General features: G+C 36.6%; 2 protein-coding genes across 2 annotated transcripts; both read left to right on the top strand.

Moving 5' to 3' along the window:
• The first annotated feature begins 1,376 nt into the window (after window positions 1–1,376).
• On the top strand, window positions 1,377–7,693 carry LOC140164840 (cytochrome P450 2J2-like). The gene is made up of 3 exons (XM_072188217.1): window positions 1,377–1,903; window positions 3,208–4,170; window positions 4,586–7,693. The coding sequence occupies exons 1-3, from the start codon at window positions 1,537–1,539 to the stop codon at window positions 4,765–4,767; spliced, it is 1,512 nt and encodes a 503-aa protein (XP_072044318.1). The 5' UTR covers window positions 1,377–1,536; the 3' UTR covers window positions 4,768–7,693.
• Window positions 7,694–9,910: 2,217 nt separating this feature from the next.
• Window positions 9,911–15,959, top strand: LOC140164838 (cytochrome P450 2J2-like). The gene is made up of 3 exons (XM_072188216.1): window positions 9,911–10,489; window positions 11,051–12,013; window positions 12,450–15,959. The coding sequence occupies exons 1-3, from the start codon at window positions 10,123–10,125 to the stop codon at window positions 12,629–12,631; spliced, it is 1,512 nt and encodes a 503-aa protein (XP_072044317.1). The 5' UTR covers window positions 9,911–10,122; the 3' UTR covers window positions 12,632–15,959.
• The last annotated feature ends 2,724 nt before the right edge of the window (window positions 15,960–18,683 follow it).

The following is an 18,683-nucleotide window of genomic DNA, read 5'->3' as shown; positions in this document are numbered from 1 at the left end:
GTTCAGCCAGGGACTGGAAACGACATATTGATGACTATATATAGAGTGTATTCAATAAACCACATTACCCATTTACCCATGATATGGATTTATCTCAAAATGTCTAAATTTCAAGTTATTGTCAATTCATTTTAAGTCGCTGGTAACCAGTATTTCAAAAAAGGGTGTATTTTATTCAATATCTATGCTGACCAACAGATCGTTCTACGGTTTCACGATTTAAATTACTATAGGCCTATGGCCCAAGATTGCCGAGAAGGCATTAATGCAAACATCATGCATGTGAAATGTTCCAAAGGTTAATGAACGAGAATGAAAAGAACAGATTAACTTTACCATGTTTGTCTCCCTATGCATGAGTGCGTATATTTATGGCCTTTACAATATTTCCTTATGTTCTTGTTAGGTATGGGGCATTATTAAAATAAAAAAAATAGTTATATTAAATGAAATCCTGGCACAAATAAATCGTCTTCATTCAATTATGCTCTCTTTAAAGCAAGTAGAAATAGCGTGTACACTTTCAACGTGGGAACACGTTTTGACGTATCTATAATTAGTAAAAAGATGTAGCTCAGCGGTCAGCCAACAAAAAGAAATTGTCTATAGTAGGCCCTATACGAGAAACAAGATTTTCTCTCTGAATTGGCCGTATTTTTACGTGTAAGAAAATCAATCGCATTATCGTGTTCACTCAAAAATTTTGAAAATAAATGGGCACTTCTTCGATGGTAATATATTTTCACTTTCAAAGTTTGTAGTTTTCATAATTGCAATTTCTGAATATTATATAAAAAGCACGAATAAGACTATAAATGTAAGAGTATGGGATCATTTTGAATGTTAATAAATGCGAAACGCCGGCGGTAGACACCAGCAATATCAGGGATTGCCGCGATTCTTGCAGTAGCTTTTATGAATAGAATACAATAGTGGATACAATAGCGGATACAATAGCGGAACAATAGAGCTCTTTTACGGGCAAATAAACCTCGTCGCGTTTTGCTAAATTTCACTTCTTCTTTTTCATGAACTAACCGCTATTTTTTAAATTTGTGGCAAAACATCGACCGATGTTTTTAATACAAATCCTAACCATTGTGCTGTTATTGTGCTCCAGTAGCACAAAGTGTTCTTGTGCTCCAGGAGCACAAAGTGTTGACGCTGACTCATATTATTGTTTACTAGAAACATAAACTATGTGAGGCCAAGGTCTGCATTAAAATAGTTGAACTGAAAAGTACGTGACCCAATAGAATAACATTAGAATAGGGTCTAATGTTGCCAAAATTGTTTTGGGTTGAACTGAAAAGTACGTGACCCAATAAAATAACATTAGAATAGGGTCTAATGTTGCCAAAATTGTTTTGGGGTTTTACACGCTAATTTACTGTTAGAATCTTAATGTCATTTATTGTTTAGAAGCCAAATATTTTCAACTATAACCTGGCTTTCTTATGGTACATCGGGCAGGCCACTATATCCTCTACTAGCTGGTCTATATTCACATGAAATTGGTTTCAACGTAAGAAAAACATGGCATTTTCGCAGTTCTTCCTTTCATATATCAATACGCAAACCATATTGATATGTATTGCCATATACTTGTTTGTATCGTTCAGCTTAAAACGACGTAAGAATCTACCACCAGGTCCATGGAGTCTACCGCTGCTGGGAAATATTCCAAACCTTGCGATATGCCTTTATCGCACTGGTGCCGAGCTACCTGAGCATTTGCTGGCCGAAATGACGAAGAAGTATGGCAAAGTATTCAAGTTCAAGTTCTTTACGAAGTTGATAGTAGTAGTTAATGGATATGAATCTATTAAAGAAGCGTTTAAGAATCACCATATCAATGATCGACCAGAAAGTCAGCTTTTTGAAGAGACTGAACTTAATGAAGGTAAGACATAGCACAGTGGACAAAGGCTATAAATAATAGTTTCTCGATCATGAGAACTCAATAGGCACGCAAAGGCAATTGCGTCGGCGTACAACGCCTACCAGACACGTTATGGGTAGCGCTGCATTTCCTGTGCGTGCACAATCGATCGCGCTATTGTGTCATTCCACTAAACTTGCGACATTACGCAGTACACGCATTACATTCATAATATCATGATCGAGAAACTATTATTTTAGCTATAACAACATCACATAACAACTTGTATTCTGTTATGACCTTTAGTGTCATACACAGCCAAGTAATGGTGAATATACAAGGTGTTTAATAGGTTTCTTTACCATTTTGAAATTTGTCTCTCACAAGTGTTATTGTAAGGAAATTTACATAATTCAAACAACTATTCTGATACCAAAACTTGACAGAATTTTCTTCTTCATTGAAAGCATTAGCACCATTTCCAAATCACCTAAATATTGGGTATTTTTCTCAGTATTTATGATATGTTAAAAAATTAAGAAAATGTTTTAACTGGTGCAAATTTCGTTCAGTTTTGTATTTGATTTTAATCATGCGAAGGATTTACTAAACCCCCATAAGATATTTCATCAGGCATAATAAACTCTCATGCTTACGCTAATCATAGATCAATCCTTAGCGCTCATTTTATTGATAACATTTTTCACCCCAGCACCCGGGTAAACAAATATTTCCATGGTGTGGGGGTGGTGAGGCCCACTATTGGTTTCCGCAGTAATATCAAGATTTTCATTTTGCTCTTGTAAAATTAATATCGACTTTTTACTTCGCAGTTTTTTTTGGCCGAAACCAAATGTTCCTATACTTTTGTATACGGCCAGAATTTCGTGAGTGCGCGCTCACATTTTGACGTTATAGCGGCAATATGTGGGGAAATGCTTGTTAACATTTTTGTATCTCTGGATGTAAGATCCATATATGTGTATTAGTATCAATTATAACAGTGTATGATGTTTATAATGTAGCTTCGTCGTAGTCCGTGTTACTAAATATGGCTCTATAGGCATGATAGGGCGATAATTAATATCACAAACATTGAATTCTCAAGAACAATAAGGTTATAGTCAATAATAATAATATTTAATATTTTAAACCGTTGCGATTTTGTAGTTCACATCATCTTGCGAATGGTTAGTGATATTTGGCAAAAATCGCATTAATCATTTCATAGCGAGCATGTAGCGAGCATCATCATTATCAATAGTATATAATAACAAAATCATATTATTTATACAGGTCCATTCCTTTTGCTTTTGATGTTTCAGGCGTGATTTTTAATTCCGGTAAATCATGGAAATACCAGCGTACATTCACACTTAACGCTTTCCGAGCTTTCCGGGTAGGGAGAAGCACATTTGAAGGCAGCGTCGCACAGGAAGGCAAGAACTTGGTTGATCGAATTCGCGATAGCAATGGGAAGCCTCTTGACCCGCATATTGTGATAGCAAATGCTGTGTCCAATGTCACCTGCTCTGTCGTTTTGGGCAAGCGATATGATCACTCTGATCCTGAATTTCAACATCTCGTTTTGATGTTAAACAATATGGTCAACAAAATAGGATCAGGTGGAATAGTTCTGTTTCTTCCATTTGCGAAACATATTTTTCCTGGAAAGTACAAAGACGTGTCGTCTAACTTTTTGGAATTTAGATCATTTATTCAGGACCACGTTGATGAACATCAGCGTAATTTTGATAGGGAAAACATGCGCGACATCATCGATGTTTTCCTCAATGAAATTGAACGTGCAAAGAAGGAAACAAGCGATCGAGCAAGCTACATACACAGTAAGTCCCTCACAGCCACGGCAATGTTTCTTTTCTTAGCTGGTACCGAAACATCCACAACAACATTGCGTTGGGCGCTTCTTTACATGATGATGTATCCAGAGATTCAGGCTAAAGTCCAACAAGAAATTGATGCTGTTGTAGGTCGCATGCGTATGCCGCAATGGGCAGATAGATTATTGCTTCCTTACACAGAAGCTGTCCTGCTGGAGATTCAGCGTATTCGGACAGTAGTTGCGCTTGGGATACCTCATGTGGCTTCCGAAGACACGACACTAGCTGGTTACGATATACCAAAAGGGACATACGTAGTTGCCAATATCTGGGCACTACATAATGATCCAAATGTATGGGCCGAACCAGATCAATTCAAGCCAGAAAGATTCCTGGATGAAGACGGAAAGCTGCGCTATCGGGAGGAATTAATACCCTTCAGTACAGGTTAGTACTTTTAAAAATAAGTTCTTCAGGGATGATATATCCCATACTAAATATGGTAAAATAAAAATGATGTTTTACAAGTCGAGTGATTTACTCACATTGCAGATGCTCCATCTTGCGAGCTGGCGAGATCATCAGTAATGCGCTGATCTAGCGAGTGAACGTCCTCCTTTTTTTTTCATTTTCAAAATGTTTGATTTAGCGTAATTTTGTGTCATGTGCTGCCTGAATCGTACTTTATTAAGCACAAGAGCTCTAGTTATTCTTCTCTTACTCATTATAGAGTCTATTATTGAATTATTTCATATTTTATTCCCACATTGTATACAAAGAAATCCAAAGACATGCATATTGTTCTCTTTCTTATCAAAATATCAAGCATCCACTGATTCTCCTCTATTGTGTTGTTTTCCAGGTAATCGAGTATGTCTTGGTGAGAATCTTGCTAAAATGGAGGTCTTCTTGTTCTTCACATACATCCTTCACTCATTCACTATCACAAACCCATATGATGCGAAAGCGCCGTCCATGAAAGGTATCGGTGGAATCACCTTCAGTTCAACAGCTTATGAAATTACCGCAAAAAATAGAAAGTGAAAACTGTACTAGTGTTATGTTGCATAATGTTCCAATTATCATACGGTATATATGTTTTATTTGGTTATGTAATATATTGAAATTTGGGAGTTGATATGTTATCATTTATTAGAGGCGTCAAGGTAATATTGGTATTTCACAAGGCTCCATCTCAGGACCTTGAATTCTTTATGTATATAAATGTATAAACTAAGTAGTAAGTAGTAATTCCAAACTTAGTATAAGGCAATGTATGGTATGACTTTTGTTGATCTTGTACCTTTGATTACTTATATTATCAATTAGTCCCTTATGAATGGTATTGTTCCTATTCAGTTTAAGCGTGCTATTGTTGTGCCCATCCTTAAAAAGTCTGTTCTTGATCATAACTGTCTTAAGGACTTTCGGCTAGTATATAACTTACCTTTTATTTCTAAAGTTCTTGAAAAGGTCGTCCTCAAACAGCTCCAAAAACACCTCTTTGACAACGACCTTATTGAAGTCCACCAATCTAAATCCAATAGAAAAGATCATAGCTTGGAGGCTGCAGTGCTGAGTGTCTTGGATAGCCTTCTTAACAACACTGATGTGAAAAAAAATTCTTTCGTGACCCTCCTTGATCTCAGCGCCGCGTTCGATACGCTTGACCATTCTATTCTCATTGAGCGGCTGGCGACAACTTTCGGTGTCCAAGGAGTCGTACTTAAGTGGTTTACTTCATACGTGACTGAGAGGTTTCAATCAGTTATTATTAATGGAGTGGTTTCGGACCCATTCCCATTACAGTACGGAGTCCCTCAAGGTTCCATACTTGGGCCGGTTTTATTCACTCTTCATTCTCAGCCTTTATCAGACATTATTACCATGCACAAATGTGATTTCCACAAGTACGCCGACGACACGGAAGTCTCACAATCTGACTCTCCCATGAACTTACCATATCTTCTATTACAAACTTATGTTACACATTGACAAGACCGAGATCTTAACCGTTGGTACGTCCTCTCGCATCGAACAAGTTGAGAGAGAAGAAGATGATACCATCCACATTTTGAGTTCTGACATATTTTTCCAACAATCTGTTAAATACCTCGGTGTTCGGCTGGACCAAACGCTGTCCATGTCTGACCATATAAGTGATATATGTCGCTCTCTATTTTTATCCTTGAGACAAATTGGCACAATCCGTCCATATTTGTCTGAGAGAGCGACGTCGTGTCTTGTTTATCTCGCTTATCACCTCTCGCCTTGATTTCTGTAATTCCGCTGTGGCTGGAATCACTTCCGATCAAATTCAAATCCAAAACTCTGCCGCCCGGCTCATTGTTAAAAAAACGTAAATTTGATCATATCACCCCAATGCTTTATGAGCTTCATCGGCTACCCATAAAATTCCGGATTCAGTTTAAATTATGTGTGTTTGCTTACCGGCACTTTGAGGGTAACCTTACGTCTTATGGTATGAAATATTTTTTATTCAGCTGCCTTATCAAAAGTAAATGCTCATCAAATAAAATTCAAATTTAGTTTTGTTAAGTAAACGGCTCAAGTCACACGAATGATACAAGAAATATTATGCAGTTCACGAACTTGGTGCTTTCTGCGTGGATTGGTAACTTAAATGGTATTCACTCTCTGTGTTTCGGGAAGTGAACTTTAGTGATTTTTACGTGGTTAGAATAACTATAATCCAATCCACGCACAAAAATATGCAACAGATTTCTTAAATCCTTGAAGATTTCTTTCAGATGTCGTAAATTATATCAATAAGACCGGTTCATTAAATTTTTCATATGTTTCAGTAATGATCAATAACGTAATCAAATCAATATATTTCTATTTGTATTATGCTATTATGGTTCTCATGGTTCGCTATGATCTAAGGATCTCAATATCTATATTAACAAGATATTGAAATACAAATTGTGACAAAATGCGCTTTATTGAAATATTAATTCAAACAATCTGTCAAACATTCAAATACAATATATTTTGGGGCGTTTTTATAAGCATTTTCTACTGATCAGGTAAATCGCATAATTATTATTCTGCATGAACAATATTGATCTTAGTTCTCACTGTTGCAGACGTCATAGATAACATGATCGCAACATTAAAATGTTCCACTGTTCAATTCATTGCGTTCTTAGAATGACGTCAAAAGCCACGTCGTCAATTACGCAGTCGTAGTACCAGTTAGTTGCTGCAATGTCACCCGCTTATCAATTAGTCACTTTTCCTATTAAACACTAACTACTCTACTCTACTACTGGTAGTACACATTTACATGCGTGTGCTCGTGCGCAATAATGCAAAAGTGTTTTTCCACCATGGTGGGATAATTCTGAATTGACACTTAATTTGGGTGTACTTTGTCTTGGGTCCAATCTCTATCATGGAAAGTTTGCTATATCTTTCTAAATATATGATTGTTTGTTCTAGATTTGGGTTTTAGCGTTTCATATTTGAAAGAACTAATGTTTAATTGCAACATTTCGAAACCACAAACCAAAACTGGGTGCTCTGATGTACAAGATTGGGCTACGAGTATGCATTTTACCAAGTTAGCAATAGGTAATTGCTATCTGAATATAGATTGTTGGATTGATGCGAAACTCGGTGGATGTGATTTCCATTGATCCCTTTGTTTGTACAAGTATAAATTAAGTAGACCTATTTAACACACATTTTTCAATTTAGCTTATAGTATGTCATTGGTGGTATTCGTGGTAACAACATTTCCAACCCTGTTAGTTGTGCATGTGCTACACACACAAAATTACTAGCATTCCAAGTACTTGTCAATAAATTATGAAACATTAATTTCATCCATGGTGTTGTCTTTTTAAAGACATTTCTTGTTTTCGATGATGCAAATTTCTATTTAAATTTATCAAATTAAAATATCCATCGGCACTGTATCCTCATGGGTAGAGTAAACCAAATAAACGCACACTACTATAGTATACAGTCAATTACTGATACGGCAGTTTTTGTTTTCATTCAGAACGTTCAGATTATCTCTTTCAGTGCTAACTAGCTGTCCCTTCCGGCCTCTCTCAACTGAGTTCAGTATCAACTTTCACGACACAGTTGTCAATTCTGAATACCCTTAAAACGTGTCTCGCACGTCAATTTCCTACCAAGTATTCTATCATATCATTTGCTGTCGAAAGAAGGGACCATTATGCTAAGTTGAGACTTCACTGTAAAACCAAATAATAAATCGTAACTATAGTAAATAGATGTTAATTTCAAAGAGCCACTGATTATAGGTTAATAACTGCGCATCAGTTATTTGGAGGAAATTGTGAAAAATCTAACCATTTTGCCTTTGGAATCGAGGGTAATGGCTTCAATTGGCTTGTCATTTTGCAAATTTTTGGCCTTTTCAAGCTAAAATTTAACACAATAATAGTGCAAAAATAGTCCACCAAATGGCTTGAATTAGGTCTTCATTTTGCAAAAGTTTCACACTTGTGAGGGGGCACATCCCTCTCAGACACCCCTTGCGTGCGCAACTTTATGGGAACTAATTTAAAGCAATAATTTATACAATAAAAGTCCAAACTTGTCCACGAATGGCTTTAATTGGGCCGTCTTTTCGCAAATTTCAGGCTTTTTCAAACTATTATTTTACAAAATAAAAGTGACAAAATGGTCCACCAATTGGGTTTAATTGGGTCTTCATTTTCCAAAAGTTTCTAACTTCTTCGGGGGGGCGTTTCGCTACAATTATATTATATCATGGATTTGTCTGTGAACATTATTAATATGTAAGTATCATTTATGTTGGCAGACATGATATACGACATTATTTCAAAAATACTTTTCAATTTTTTCAAAACGTAGACACAAGAAAGCATGAGCCACAGCAAAAAGAATTACACTGCCTATAATATTAATAAAGATACGCCCTTTAAAATTTCAGATAAATCGTGCGGTTGGCAGTCAAAATTGTTTACTATGAAAACGAAACGCGATGATGCTTCTCACATGGTTACAGTTCAAAGGTTATGATGAAAATTGACAAATGTGTCATTATGTGTCAAACTTGCGTTTAGAGTGTTATTCTTGGTGTCATGTTATTCTGAGAACGTACGTGATGAGAATGCTTATACGGATAAGTTAAAATCACAAAGGAGTAGTTACTAGTATGTCTGAAACGGTTTGGTAAAACTCAAGGACACCCATTATGATTAAATGAGACATATTACCTTACTTGAATAACATTTCGTTTGCATTACCAATAATATTATTAGATTATATACGATCACGATTTTTTCAGGAAATGTTATACATGCACATGGTAGTTATTATACCATCTCGTTATTTTTGAGTAGCGTTGTCTGTTTTTTGGGGCAGAAGCATGCCATTCCTTATTGGGCTCCAACATCTGGTTTTGTGTGTGTTTGGGTTACATTCTTGTATTAATCTTCGTTTATTTTTGTGTATTGCTTACTGTGTATTTGTGTTTTGCTTAGGTTGTCCAGATCAAGGAAAGTTCACATTGGTATCTGTGTTTAACAATAGGTACAATGTTGGTGTATTTGAAACGATTGCGGAGGAGTATGGTGTTGTGGTGCGGTTGGTTGGGGGAGGGTGGGGGCCGGGAGTATATGTTTTGTTACTAGTAGGCCATATACCCAAAGTATCATCCCAGCAAACGCAATATTGTATAAGAACGTGCAGTAGTGCACAGGGAAGTTGTGCAGTTACAAAAATGGGTCGTTTAATTCAAAAGTTTAACTTGGTTTTGCTGTTCTACCCACGTCTGAAATGCCTGTGACGGACCCAGGTCTCTTACACCTGCACATATTATGATATAGTATACAATGCCCTTCTGGAAATGACACACATTTACCTTGTTTACTGAGTAACATGTAACAGTAATATTCAACATTTTGTGCTGCAGCAAAGGGGTGAAGCTAGAAAAAGAAGGTTTAATCATAAAGCCCATGTAGGGCTAACCCCATAAAATCCTAACCATTGTGCTGTTATTGTGCCCCAGTAGCACAAAGTTTTCATGTGCTCCAGGAGCACAAAGTGTTGACGCTGACTCATATTGTTGTTTACTAGAAACATAAACTATGTGAGGTCAAGGTCTGCCGGTAGTGAGCTATTGTTCAAACGCATCAGCATTAAAATAGTTGAACTGGAAAATACGTGACCCAATACAATAACATTAGGATAGGGTCTAATGTTGCCAAAACTGTTTTGGGGTTTTACACACTGATTTACCGTTAGAATTCTAATGTCATTTATTGCTTAGGCTAAATATTTTCAACTATAACCTGGCTTTCTTATGGTACATCGGGCAGGCCGCTATATCCTCAACTAGCTGGACTTGAAATTGGTTTACAACGTAAGAAAAACATGACATTTTCGCAGTTCTTCCTTTCATATATCAATACGCAAACAGTATTGATATGTATTGCCATATACTTGTTTGTATCGTTCAGCTTAAAACGACGTAAGAAGCTACCACCAGGTCCATGGAGTCTACCGCTGCTGGGAAATATTCCAATCCTTGCGATAGGCCTTTATTGCACTGGTGCCGAGCTACCTGAGCATTTGTTGACCGAAATGGCGAAGAAGTATGGCAAAGTATTCAAGTTAAAGATTTTTACGAAGTTGATAGTGGTAGTCAATGGATATGAATCTATTAAAGAAGCGTTTAAGAACCACCATATCAATGATCGACCAGAAAGTCAGCTTTTCGAAGAGACTGAACTTAATGAAGGTAAGTCATAGCATGGTGGACAAAGGCTAACAACATCATATAACAACTTGTATTCCGGTATGACCTTTAGTTGCATACAAAGTCATGGTAATTATACAAGGTGGGTTTTGGCCGAAAACCAAATTTGCCTTTACTTTTGTACACAGCTAGAATTTACCAATTTCGTGAGTGCGCGCTCACATTTTGACGTTATAGCGGCATTATGTGGGGAACTGCTGGTACTTATTTTGGTATCCCTGGATGTAAGATCCGTAGCTGTACATTAGTATCAAATATAACAATGTATGGCGTTTATAATGTAGCTTCGTAGTCCGTGTTACCCAATATGGCTCAGCAGGACGATAAGTAACATCACAAACATTGTATTCCAGAACAATAAGGTTATATTTAATATTTTAAAATGTTGCGATTTTGTAGTTCAAACCATCTTGCAAATGGTTAGTGAGATTTGGCAAAATCGCATTAATCATTTCATAGCGAGCATGTAGCGAGCATCATCATTATCAATAGTATAACATATCAAAATCATATTATTTATACATTTTGCTTTTGATGTTTCAGGCGTTTTTGTTACTTCTGGTAAATCATGGAAATACCAGCGTACATTCACACTTAACGCTTTTCGAGCTTTCCGGGTAGGGAGAAGCAAATTTGAAGGCATCATCGCACAGGAAGGCAAGAATTTGGTTGATCGAATTCGCGATAGCAATGGGAAGCCTCTTGACCCTCATATTGTGATAGCAAATGCTGTGTCCAATGTCACTTGCTCTGTCGTTTTGGACCAGCGATATAATCACTCTGATCCTGAATTTCAACATCTCGTTTTGATGTTAAACAAAATGGTCAACAAAATAGGATCAGGTGGAATAGTTCTGTTTCTTCCATTTGCGAAACATATTTTTCCTGGAAAGTACAAAGACGTGTCGTCTAACTTTTTGGAATTTAGATCATTCATTCAGGACCACGTTGATGAACATCAGCGTAATTTTGATAGGGAAAACATGCGCGACATCATCGATGTTTTCCTCAATGAAATTGAACTTGCAAAGAAGGAAACAAGCGATCGAGCAAGCTACATACACCGTAAGTCCCTCACAGCCACGGCAATGTTTCTTTTCTTAGCTGGTACCGAAACATCCACAACAACATTGCGTTGGGCGCTTCTTTACATGATTATGTATCCAGAGATTCAGGCTAAAGTCCAACAAGAAATAGATACTGTTGTAGGTCGCATGCGTATGCCACAATGGGCGGATAGAGTATTGCTTCCTTACACAGAAGCTGTTCTGCTGGAGATTCAGCGCATTCGGACAGTACTGCCGCTTGGAGTACCTCATGTAGCTTCCGAAGACACGACACTAGCTGGTTACTATATACCAAAAGGGACATACGTAGTTGCCAATGTCTGGGCACTGCATAATGATCCAGATGTATGGGCTGAACCAGATCAATTCAAGCCAGAGAGATTCTTGGATGAAGACGGAAAGCTGAGTTATCGGGAGGAATTAATACCCTTCAGTACAGGTTAGTACTTTTAAAAATAAGTTCTTCAGCGATGATATATCCCATACTAAATATGGTAAAATAAAAATGATGTTTTACAAGTCGAGTGATTTACTCACATTGCAGATGCTCCATCTTGCGTGCGGGCGAGATCATCAGTAATGCGCTGATCCAGCGAGTGCACTTCATCCTCCTCCTACTTACATGTATAACTGTTGACAGAATAATTTTTAAAATGTCGATGTATTTTTTTTCCATCTTGCCTGAATCGTACTAACTTTGTAAAGCACAAGAGTTCTAGTTATTCTTCTCTTACTCATTATAGAGTCTATTATTTAATTATTTCATATTTTATTCCCACATTTTATACAAAGAAATCCAAAGACATGCATATTGTTCTCTTTATTATCAAAATATCAAGCATCCACTGATTCTCCTCTATTGTGTTGTTTTCCAGGTAATCGAGTATGCCTTGGTGAGAATCTTGCTAAAATGGAGGTCTTCTTGTTCTTCACATACATCCTGCACTCATTCACTATCACAAACCCAAATGATGCGAAAGCGCCATCCATGAAAGGTATCGGTGGAATCACCTTCAGTTCAACAGCTTTTGAACTTACCGCAAAAAATAGAAAGTGAAAACTGTACTACTGGTGCATAATGTTCCAATTATCATACGGTATATATGTTTTATTTGGTTATGTAATATATTGACATTTGGGAGTTGATATGTTATCATTTATTATAGGCGTCAAGGTATTGGTATTTCACAAGGCTCCATCTCAGGACCTTGAATTCTTTATGTATATAAATGTATAAACTATCCAAATCGTAAGTAGTAATTCCAAACTTAGTATAAGGCAATGTATGGTATGACTTTGGTTGATCTTGTACCTTTGATTACTTATATTATCAATTAGTCCCTTATTAGTCCCCTATTCAGTTTAAGCGTGCTATTGTTGTGCCCATCCTTAAAAAGTCTGGTCTTAATCATAACTGTCTTAAGGACTTTCGGCCAGTATCTAACTTACCTTTTATTTCTTAAGTTCTTGAAACGGTTGTCCTCAAACAGCTCCAAAAACACCTCTTTGACAACGACCTTATTGAAGTCCACCAATCTAAATCCAATAGAAAAGGTCATAGCTTGGAGGCCGCGGTGCTGAGTGTCTTGGATATCCTTCTTAACAACACTGATGTGAAAAAAAGTTTCGTGGCCCTCCTTGACCTCAGCGCCGCGTTCGATACGCTTGACCATTCTATTCTCATTGAACGGCTGGCGACAACTTTCGGTGTCCAAGCAGTCGTACTTGGTTTACTTCATACGTGACTGAGAGGTTTTAATCTGTTACTATTAATGGAGTGGTTTCGGACCCATTCCCATTACAGTACGGAGTCCCTCAAGGTTCCATAATTGGGCCGGTTTTATTCACTCTTTATTCTCAGCCTTTATCAGACATTATTACCATGCACACATGTGATTTCCACAAGTACGCCGACGACACGGAAGTCTCACAATCTGACTTTCCCATGAACTTTGAGCTTACCATATCCTCTATTATAAGCTGTACTAGTTCCATCTTGAGTTGGATGAATAGTAACAAACTTATGTTAAACATTGACAAGACCGAGATCTTAACCGTTGGTACGTCCTCTCGCATCGAACAAGTTGACAGAGAAGAAGATGATATCGTCCAGATTTTGAGTTCTGATATATCTTTCCAACAATCTGTTAAATACCTCGGTGTTCGGCTGGACCAAACGCTGTCCATGTCTGACCATATAAGTGATATATGTCGCTCTCTATTTTTATCCTTGAGACAAATTGGCACAATCCGTCCATATTCTGACAGAGCGACGTCGTGTCTTGTTAACTCGCTTATCACCTCTCGCCTTGATTTCTGTAATTCCGCTGTGGCTGGAATCACTTCCGATCAAATTCAAATCCAAAACTCTGCCGCCCGGCTTATTGTTAAAAAACGTAAATTTGATCATATCACCCCATGCTTTATGAGTACATGTCATTCCGGATTCAGTTTAAATTATGTGTGTTTGCTTACCGGCACTTTGAGGGTAACCTTACGTCTTATGGTATGAAATATTTTTGATTCAGCTGGCTTATCAAAAGTAAATGCTCATCAAATAAAATTCAAATTTAGTTTTGTTAAGTAAACGCCTTAAGTCACACGAATGATACAAGAAATATTATGCAGTTCACGAACTTGGTGCTTTCTGCGTGGATTGGTAACTTAAATGGTATTCACTCTCTGTGTTTCGGGAAGTGAACTTTAGTGATTTTTACGTGGTTAGAATAACTATAATCCAATCCACACACAAAAGTATGCAACAGATTTCTTAAATCCTTGAAGATTTCTTTCAGATGTCGTAAATTATATCAATAAGACCAGTTAATTAAATTGTTCATATGTTTCAGTAATGATCAATAACGTAATCAAATCAATATATTTCTATTTGTATTATGCTATTATGGTTCTCATGCGCTATGATCTAAGGATCTCAATATCTATATTAACAACAGGTATTGAAATACAAATTGTGACAAATGCGCTTTATTGAAATATTAATTCAAACAATCTGTCAAACATTCAAATACAATATTTTGGGGGCGTTTTTATAAGCATTTTCTACTGATCAGGTAAATCTCATATTATTCTGCATGAACAATATTGATCTTCGTTCTCACTGTTGCAGACGTCCTAGATAACATGATCGCAACATTAAAATGTTGCACTGTTCAATTCATTGCGTTCTTAGAATGAAGTCAAATGCTGCAATGTCACCCGCTTATCAATTAGTAACTTTTCCTTAACACTATCTACTCTACTCTTTATTGTTAGTACACATTTACTTGCGTGTGCTCATGCGCAATAATGCAAAAGTGTTTTTTTTTTGATGATGCAAATTTAAATTTAAATTTAAATTTATTAAATTAAAATATCCATCAGCACTGTATCCTCATGGGTAGAGTAAACCAAATAAACGCAGTCTTTACTGCTGTTACACTACTATACAGTCAATTACTATCACGGCAGTTTTTTCCATTCAGAACGTTCAGATTATCTCTTTCAGTGCTAACTAGCTGTCCCTTCTGGCCTCTCTCAACTGAGTTCAGTATCAACTTCCACGACACAGTTGTCAATTCTGAACACCCTTAAAACGTGTCTCGCACGTCAAATTCCTACCAAGTATTCTATCATATCATTTGCTAAAATGCAGATTATAAAATCATATAAATTTATCTGTGGCTATGCGCAATAAGACGTAAATTTGTTGTACGTATTTGGCTGGTTTGTCGATAATGTTGCCCGTTTTCTTCTAACATCGCAACCCAATGCGTACAGAGTAGTACGTATAGGCTTCTTGTGCGTATTGGGTCGCTACAATTATATTTTATCATGGATTTGACACATTATTAATATGTAAGTATCATTTACGTTGGCAGACAAGATATACGACATTATTTCAAAAATACTACATTTTTTGTTTTCAAAACGTAGACACAAGAAAGCATGAACCACATCAAAAAGAATTACACTGCCTATAATATTAATAAAGATACGCCTTTTTAAATTTCAGATTAATCGTGCGGTTGGCAGTCAAAATTGTTTACTATGAAAACGAAATGCGATGATGCTTCTCACATAGTTACAGTTCAAAGGTTATGATGAAAATTGACAAATGTGTCATTATGTGTCAAACTTGCGTTTAGAGTGTTATTCTTGGTGTCATGTTATTCTGAGAACGTATGTGATAAGAATGCTTACACAGATAAGTTAAAATCACAAAGGAGTAGTTACTAGTATGTCTGAAACGATTTGATAAAACTCAAGGAGTCTCGTTATGATTGAATGAGATATAATTATTACCTTACTTGAATAACATTATGTTTGCATTACCAATAATATTATTCGATTATATACGATCACCATTTTTTCAGGAAATATGATACATGCACAAGTTAGTTAATATATATCATCTCGTTATTTTCGAGTAGCGTTTTCTGTGTTTTTTTTTTTTTTGTGTGGGCATAAGCAGGCCATTCCTTAAGGACTCCAACATCTGGTTGTATACATGTGGGTGTTTGGGTTACATTCTTGTATTAATCTTCGTTTATTTTTGTGTATTGCTTACTGTGTATTTGTGTTTTGCCTAGGTTGTCCAGATCAAGGAAAGTTCACATCGGTATCTGTGTTTAACAATAGGTACAATGTTGGTGTATTTGAAACGATTGCGGAGGGATATGGTGTTGTGGTGGAGCGGGTGGGGTGGGTGTTTTGGATAGACAGTGTGTTTAGTTACTAGTTGGACCTATACCCAAAGTATCATCCCTGCAAACACAATATTGCTTAAGAACGTGTGTAAACATTTTTTTTCAATTTGTCAAAACGTTTAATAGTATTTAAATGCTGGTCCCATGCCTATTAGTATTACAATCTAATAATAGGGGTGTCACACCAAAATTTGAATTTTGTTCAATCACTGTGATTTTGATTTCATTTCAAAGATCAAACAAACAAACAAACAAACAAACACACAAAAACAAACAAAAACAGACAGATACCGGCCCGTATACATGGTATATCCACGAGTATGCATTCGTTGTACATACATGTAGGCTATGCCTTCACAACACACTATACACATGCATGCATGCATTCAGTGCATCGATCCCGTATCGAATGCCATGCAATATGTATGAATTCACACTGCAGAGCCGACAGATTCGAAGTTTGAGCTGTAAAACATCCAAAACCTCTCTATAATCGCCTCACATTGTAATTCAGTATTATCCTGGGCTTCAGGGCTACACATCTGAATAATGTAGATGGAAATTGAAGTATATATTCCGGCAAATTGTATGATTGCACGACAGCCACCACGGAATGCCTTGCCGATGTCATGTCGCGTCCACCATTTTATTGTACTCTTTAATCAATCTTCGATTAAAATAAGGGTTGCACGAACTTTATTGCCGAAATAAAACAGATGTTGCTTAAAATTCGAGTAATATATGCGGTTTAAAGCAAAAAATCGTAATCAGGGCAAAAATGTTAAACAATTCTCTCCTAAACAGCGTTTTCTTAATATCAGCGAGTGTAATTAACGATGCAAGTTTAAATTTATGCTCATATGGCAACATGTACTTCAAGTTCCCAGCAGCAATTGACAGCTTGGGTTTTGCGATTGGATTTTGAGAACCATTTAACAAATTAATTTAATAAAATTTCAAATTTGGCCAAAATGTCCCATAGGCATGTACACACAAGCATTATCCAATCCAATGAAGAGCGTGTTTGGCACCCCTACTAATAATGTCGGATTTACTCTAGAATAACGCAACAGGAAATTCGTAATATGAACTAATATGGTTTTATAGGTATTGATTGCTGTAAACTTGGTAAAGTAGGAATATGTTCCTGTACTTAGCGGTTACTTCAACGCATTCATAATCAGCGGTCGCTTGACATCATTGTCCTTGGATGGATTCATGTGTAGTGAACACATTCTTGACTTTGATTCATAGGTGATAAAATGTCAAGGTGTAAGACGTGTATCAGTTTTACTCATGTGCTATACACTGTTGATACAGCTTCTTATTATTTGTTTACTTTTTCTGATTCACTATGCATTTGTAACAAATTCAAATTATGACACATGATTCACTGACATGCGTCGAAACGCGTTGTTTTAAGGGTACTTGCCCATCAATTTCATTCAGAGGCGTGTTTGAAAAACGGCACAGCGCATTAGTAAAAAGAATAAAAAATACTAAAATTTTCACCAGGGTTCGAACCACTGCCAAGGCACTATGAATGCTAAAGATGCATAGGCTACTGTGCCACGGTGACTGTGTTTAACATTCGGCGATTTTCAAAGATATACATATCAACACGTTTCTAGTGTATTGAAAATCAGATTTTGGTAGGAATACAGTCATAGAAAGACATGTTTGTTTTCATTTAATACAAATTAATTTTGATGAATTGAACTGGTACGACTTAGGATTCGTGATAAACGACGATTAATTTTGTAATACTAAAATGAAAACGCTGGGTCATTCACGACGTCATTTGTAATTCATGTCAAAACCTGGGGAGGACCACACACATCCGTGTATAAGTGCGCAATCAATACTCAATGATCCAGACAATACCATTTGAATATACCGCCCTTATACATGCTTGACACATCTTGTCACTTGCGGGAAGATATACTATAGGCCTATACCCTAATAGCTTACAATAGATACCCCACCGTAAATAGCTCTCTTCGTTACCTCGCTGTGCCAGTATATACGCGTAGTGTATGCACTTTTGAACCATATTTTGTTCAAAAATTATAGGAAGGGACTGTTTTCAGACAAATTGTTGGCTCTCAGCTCAATGATTTATTCAAAATATCACATATCAATGAATTTAAATTGGAAATCCAAAAAGGAAATATCAGGTCAAAATTCTCACCTTAGAATTATTGTGAAATAAAATCAAACCAAATTTAGGCTCCGCAAACAACGTCCAATTATTTCCATTGGTGTTTGCTACACGTGCATATAATAAATTATGACTTGGGGCTAATTTGAGAAGCGTTAATGCCTCGAGTTTCAAAATACACCGAGTGATGTTTTTTGAACAAAAACATCGACAATTCAAGACGCTGTAAAAACAAATCAAGA

Source organism: Amphiura filiformis, chromosome 11 (genome assembly GCF_039555335.1).
Source record: "Amphiura filiformis chromosome 11, Afil_fr2py, whole genome shotgun sequence".
NCBI classification, from domain to species: Eukaryota; Metazoa; Echinodermata; class Ophiuroidea; order Amphilepidida; family Amphiuridae; genus Amphiura; species Amphiura filiformis.
The sequence above is the reverse complement of the archived record's forward strand: the minus strand, read 5'-3'. Positions and strand labels throughout refer to the sequence as shown.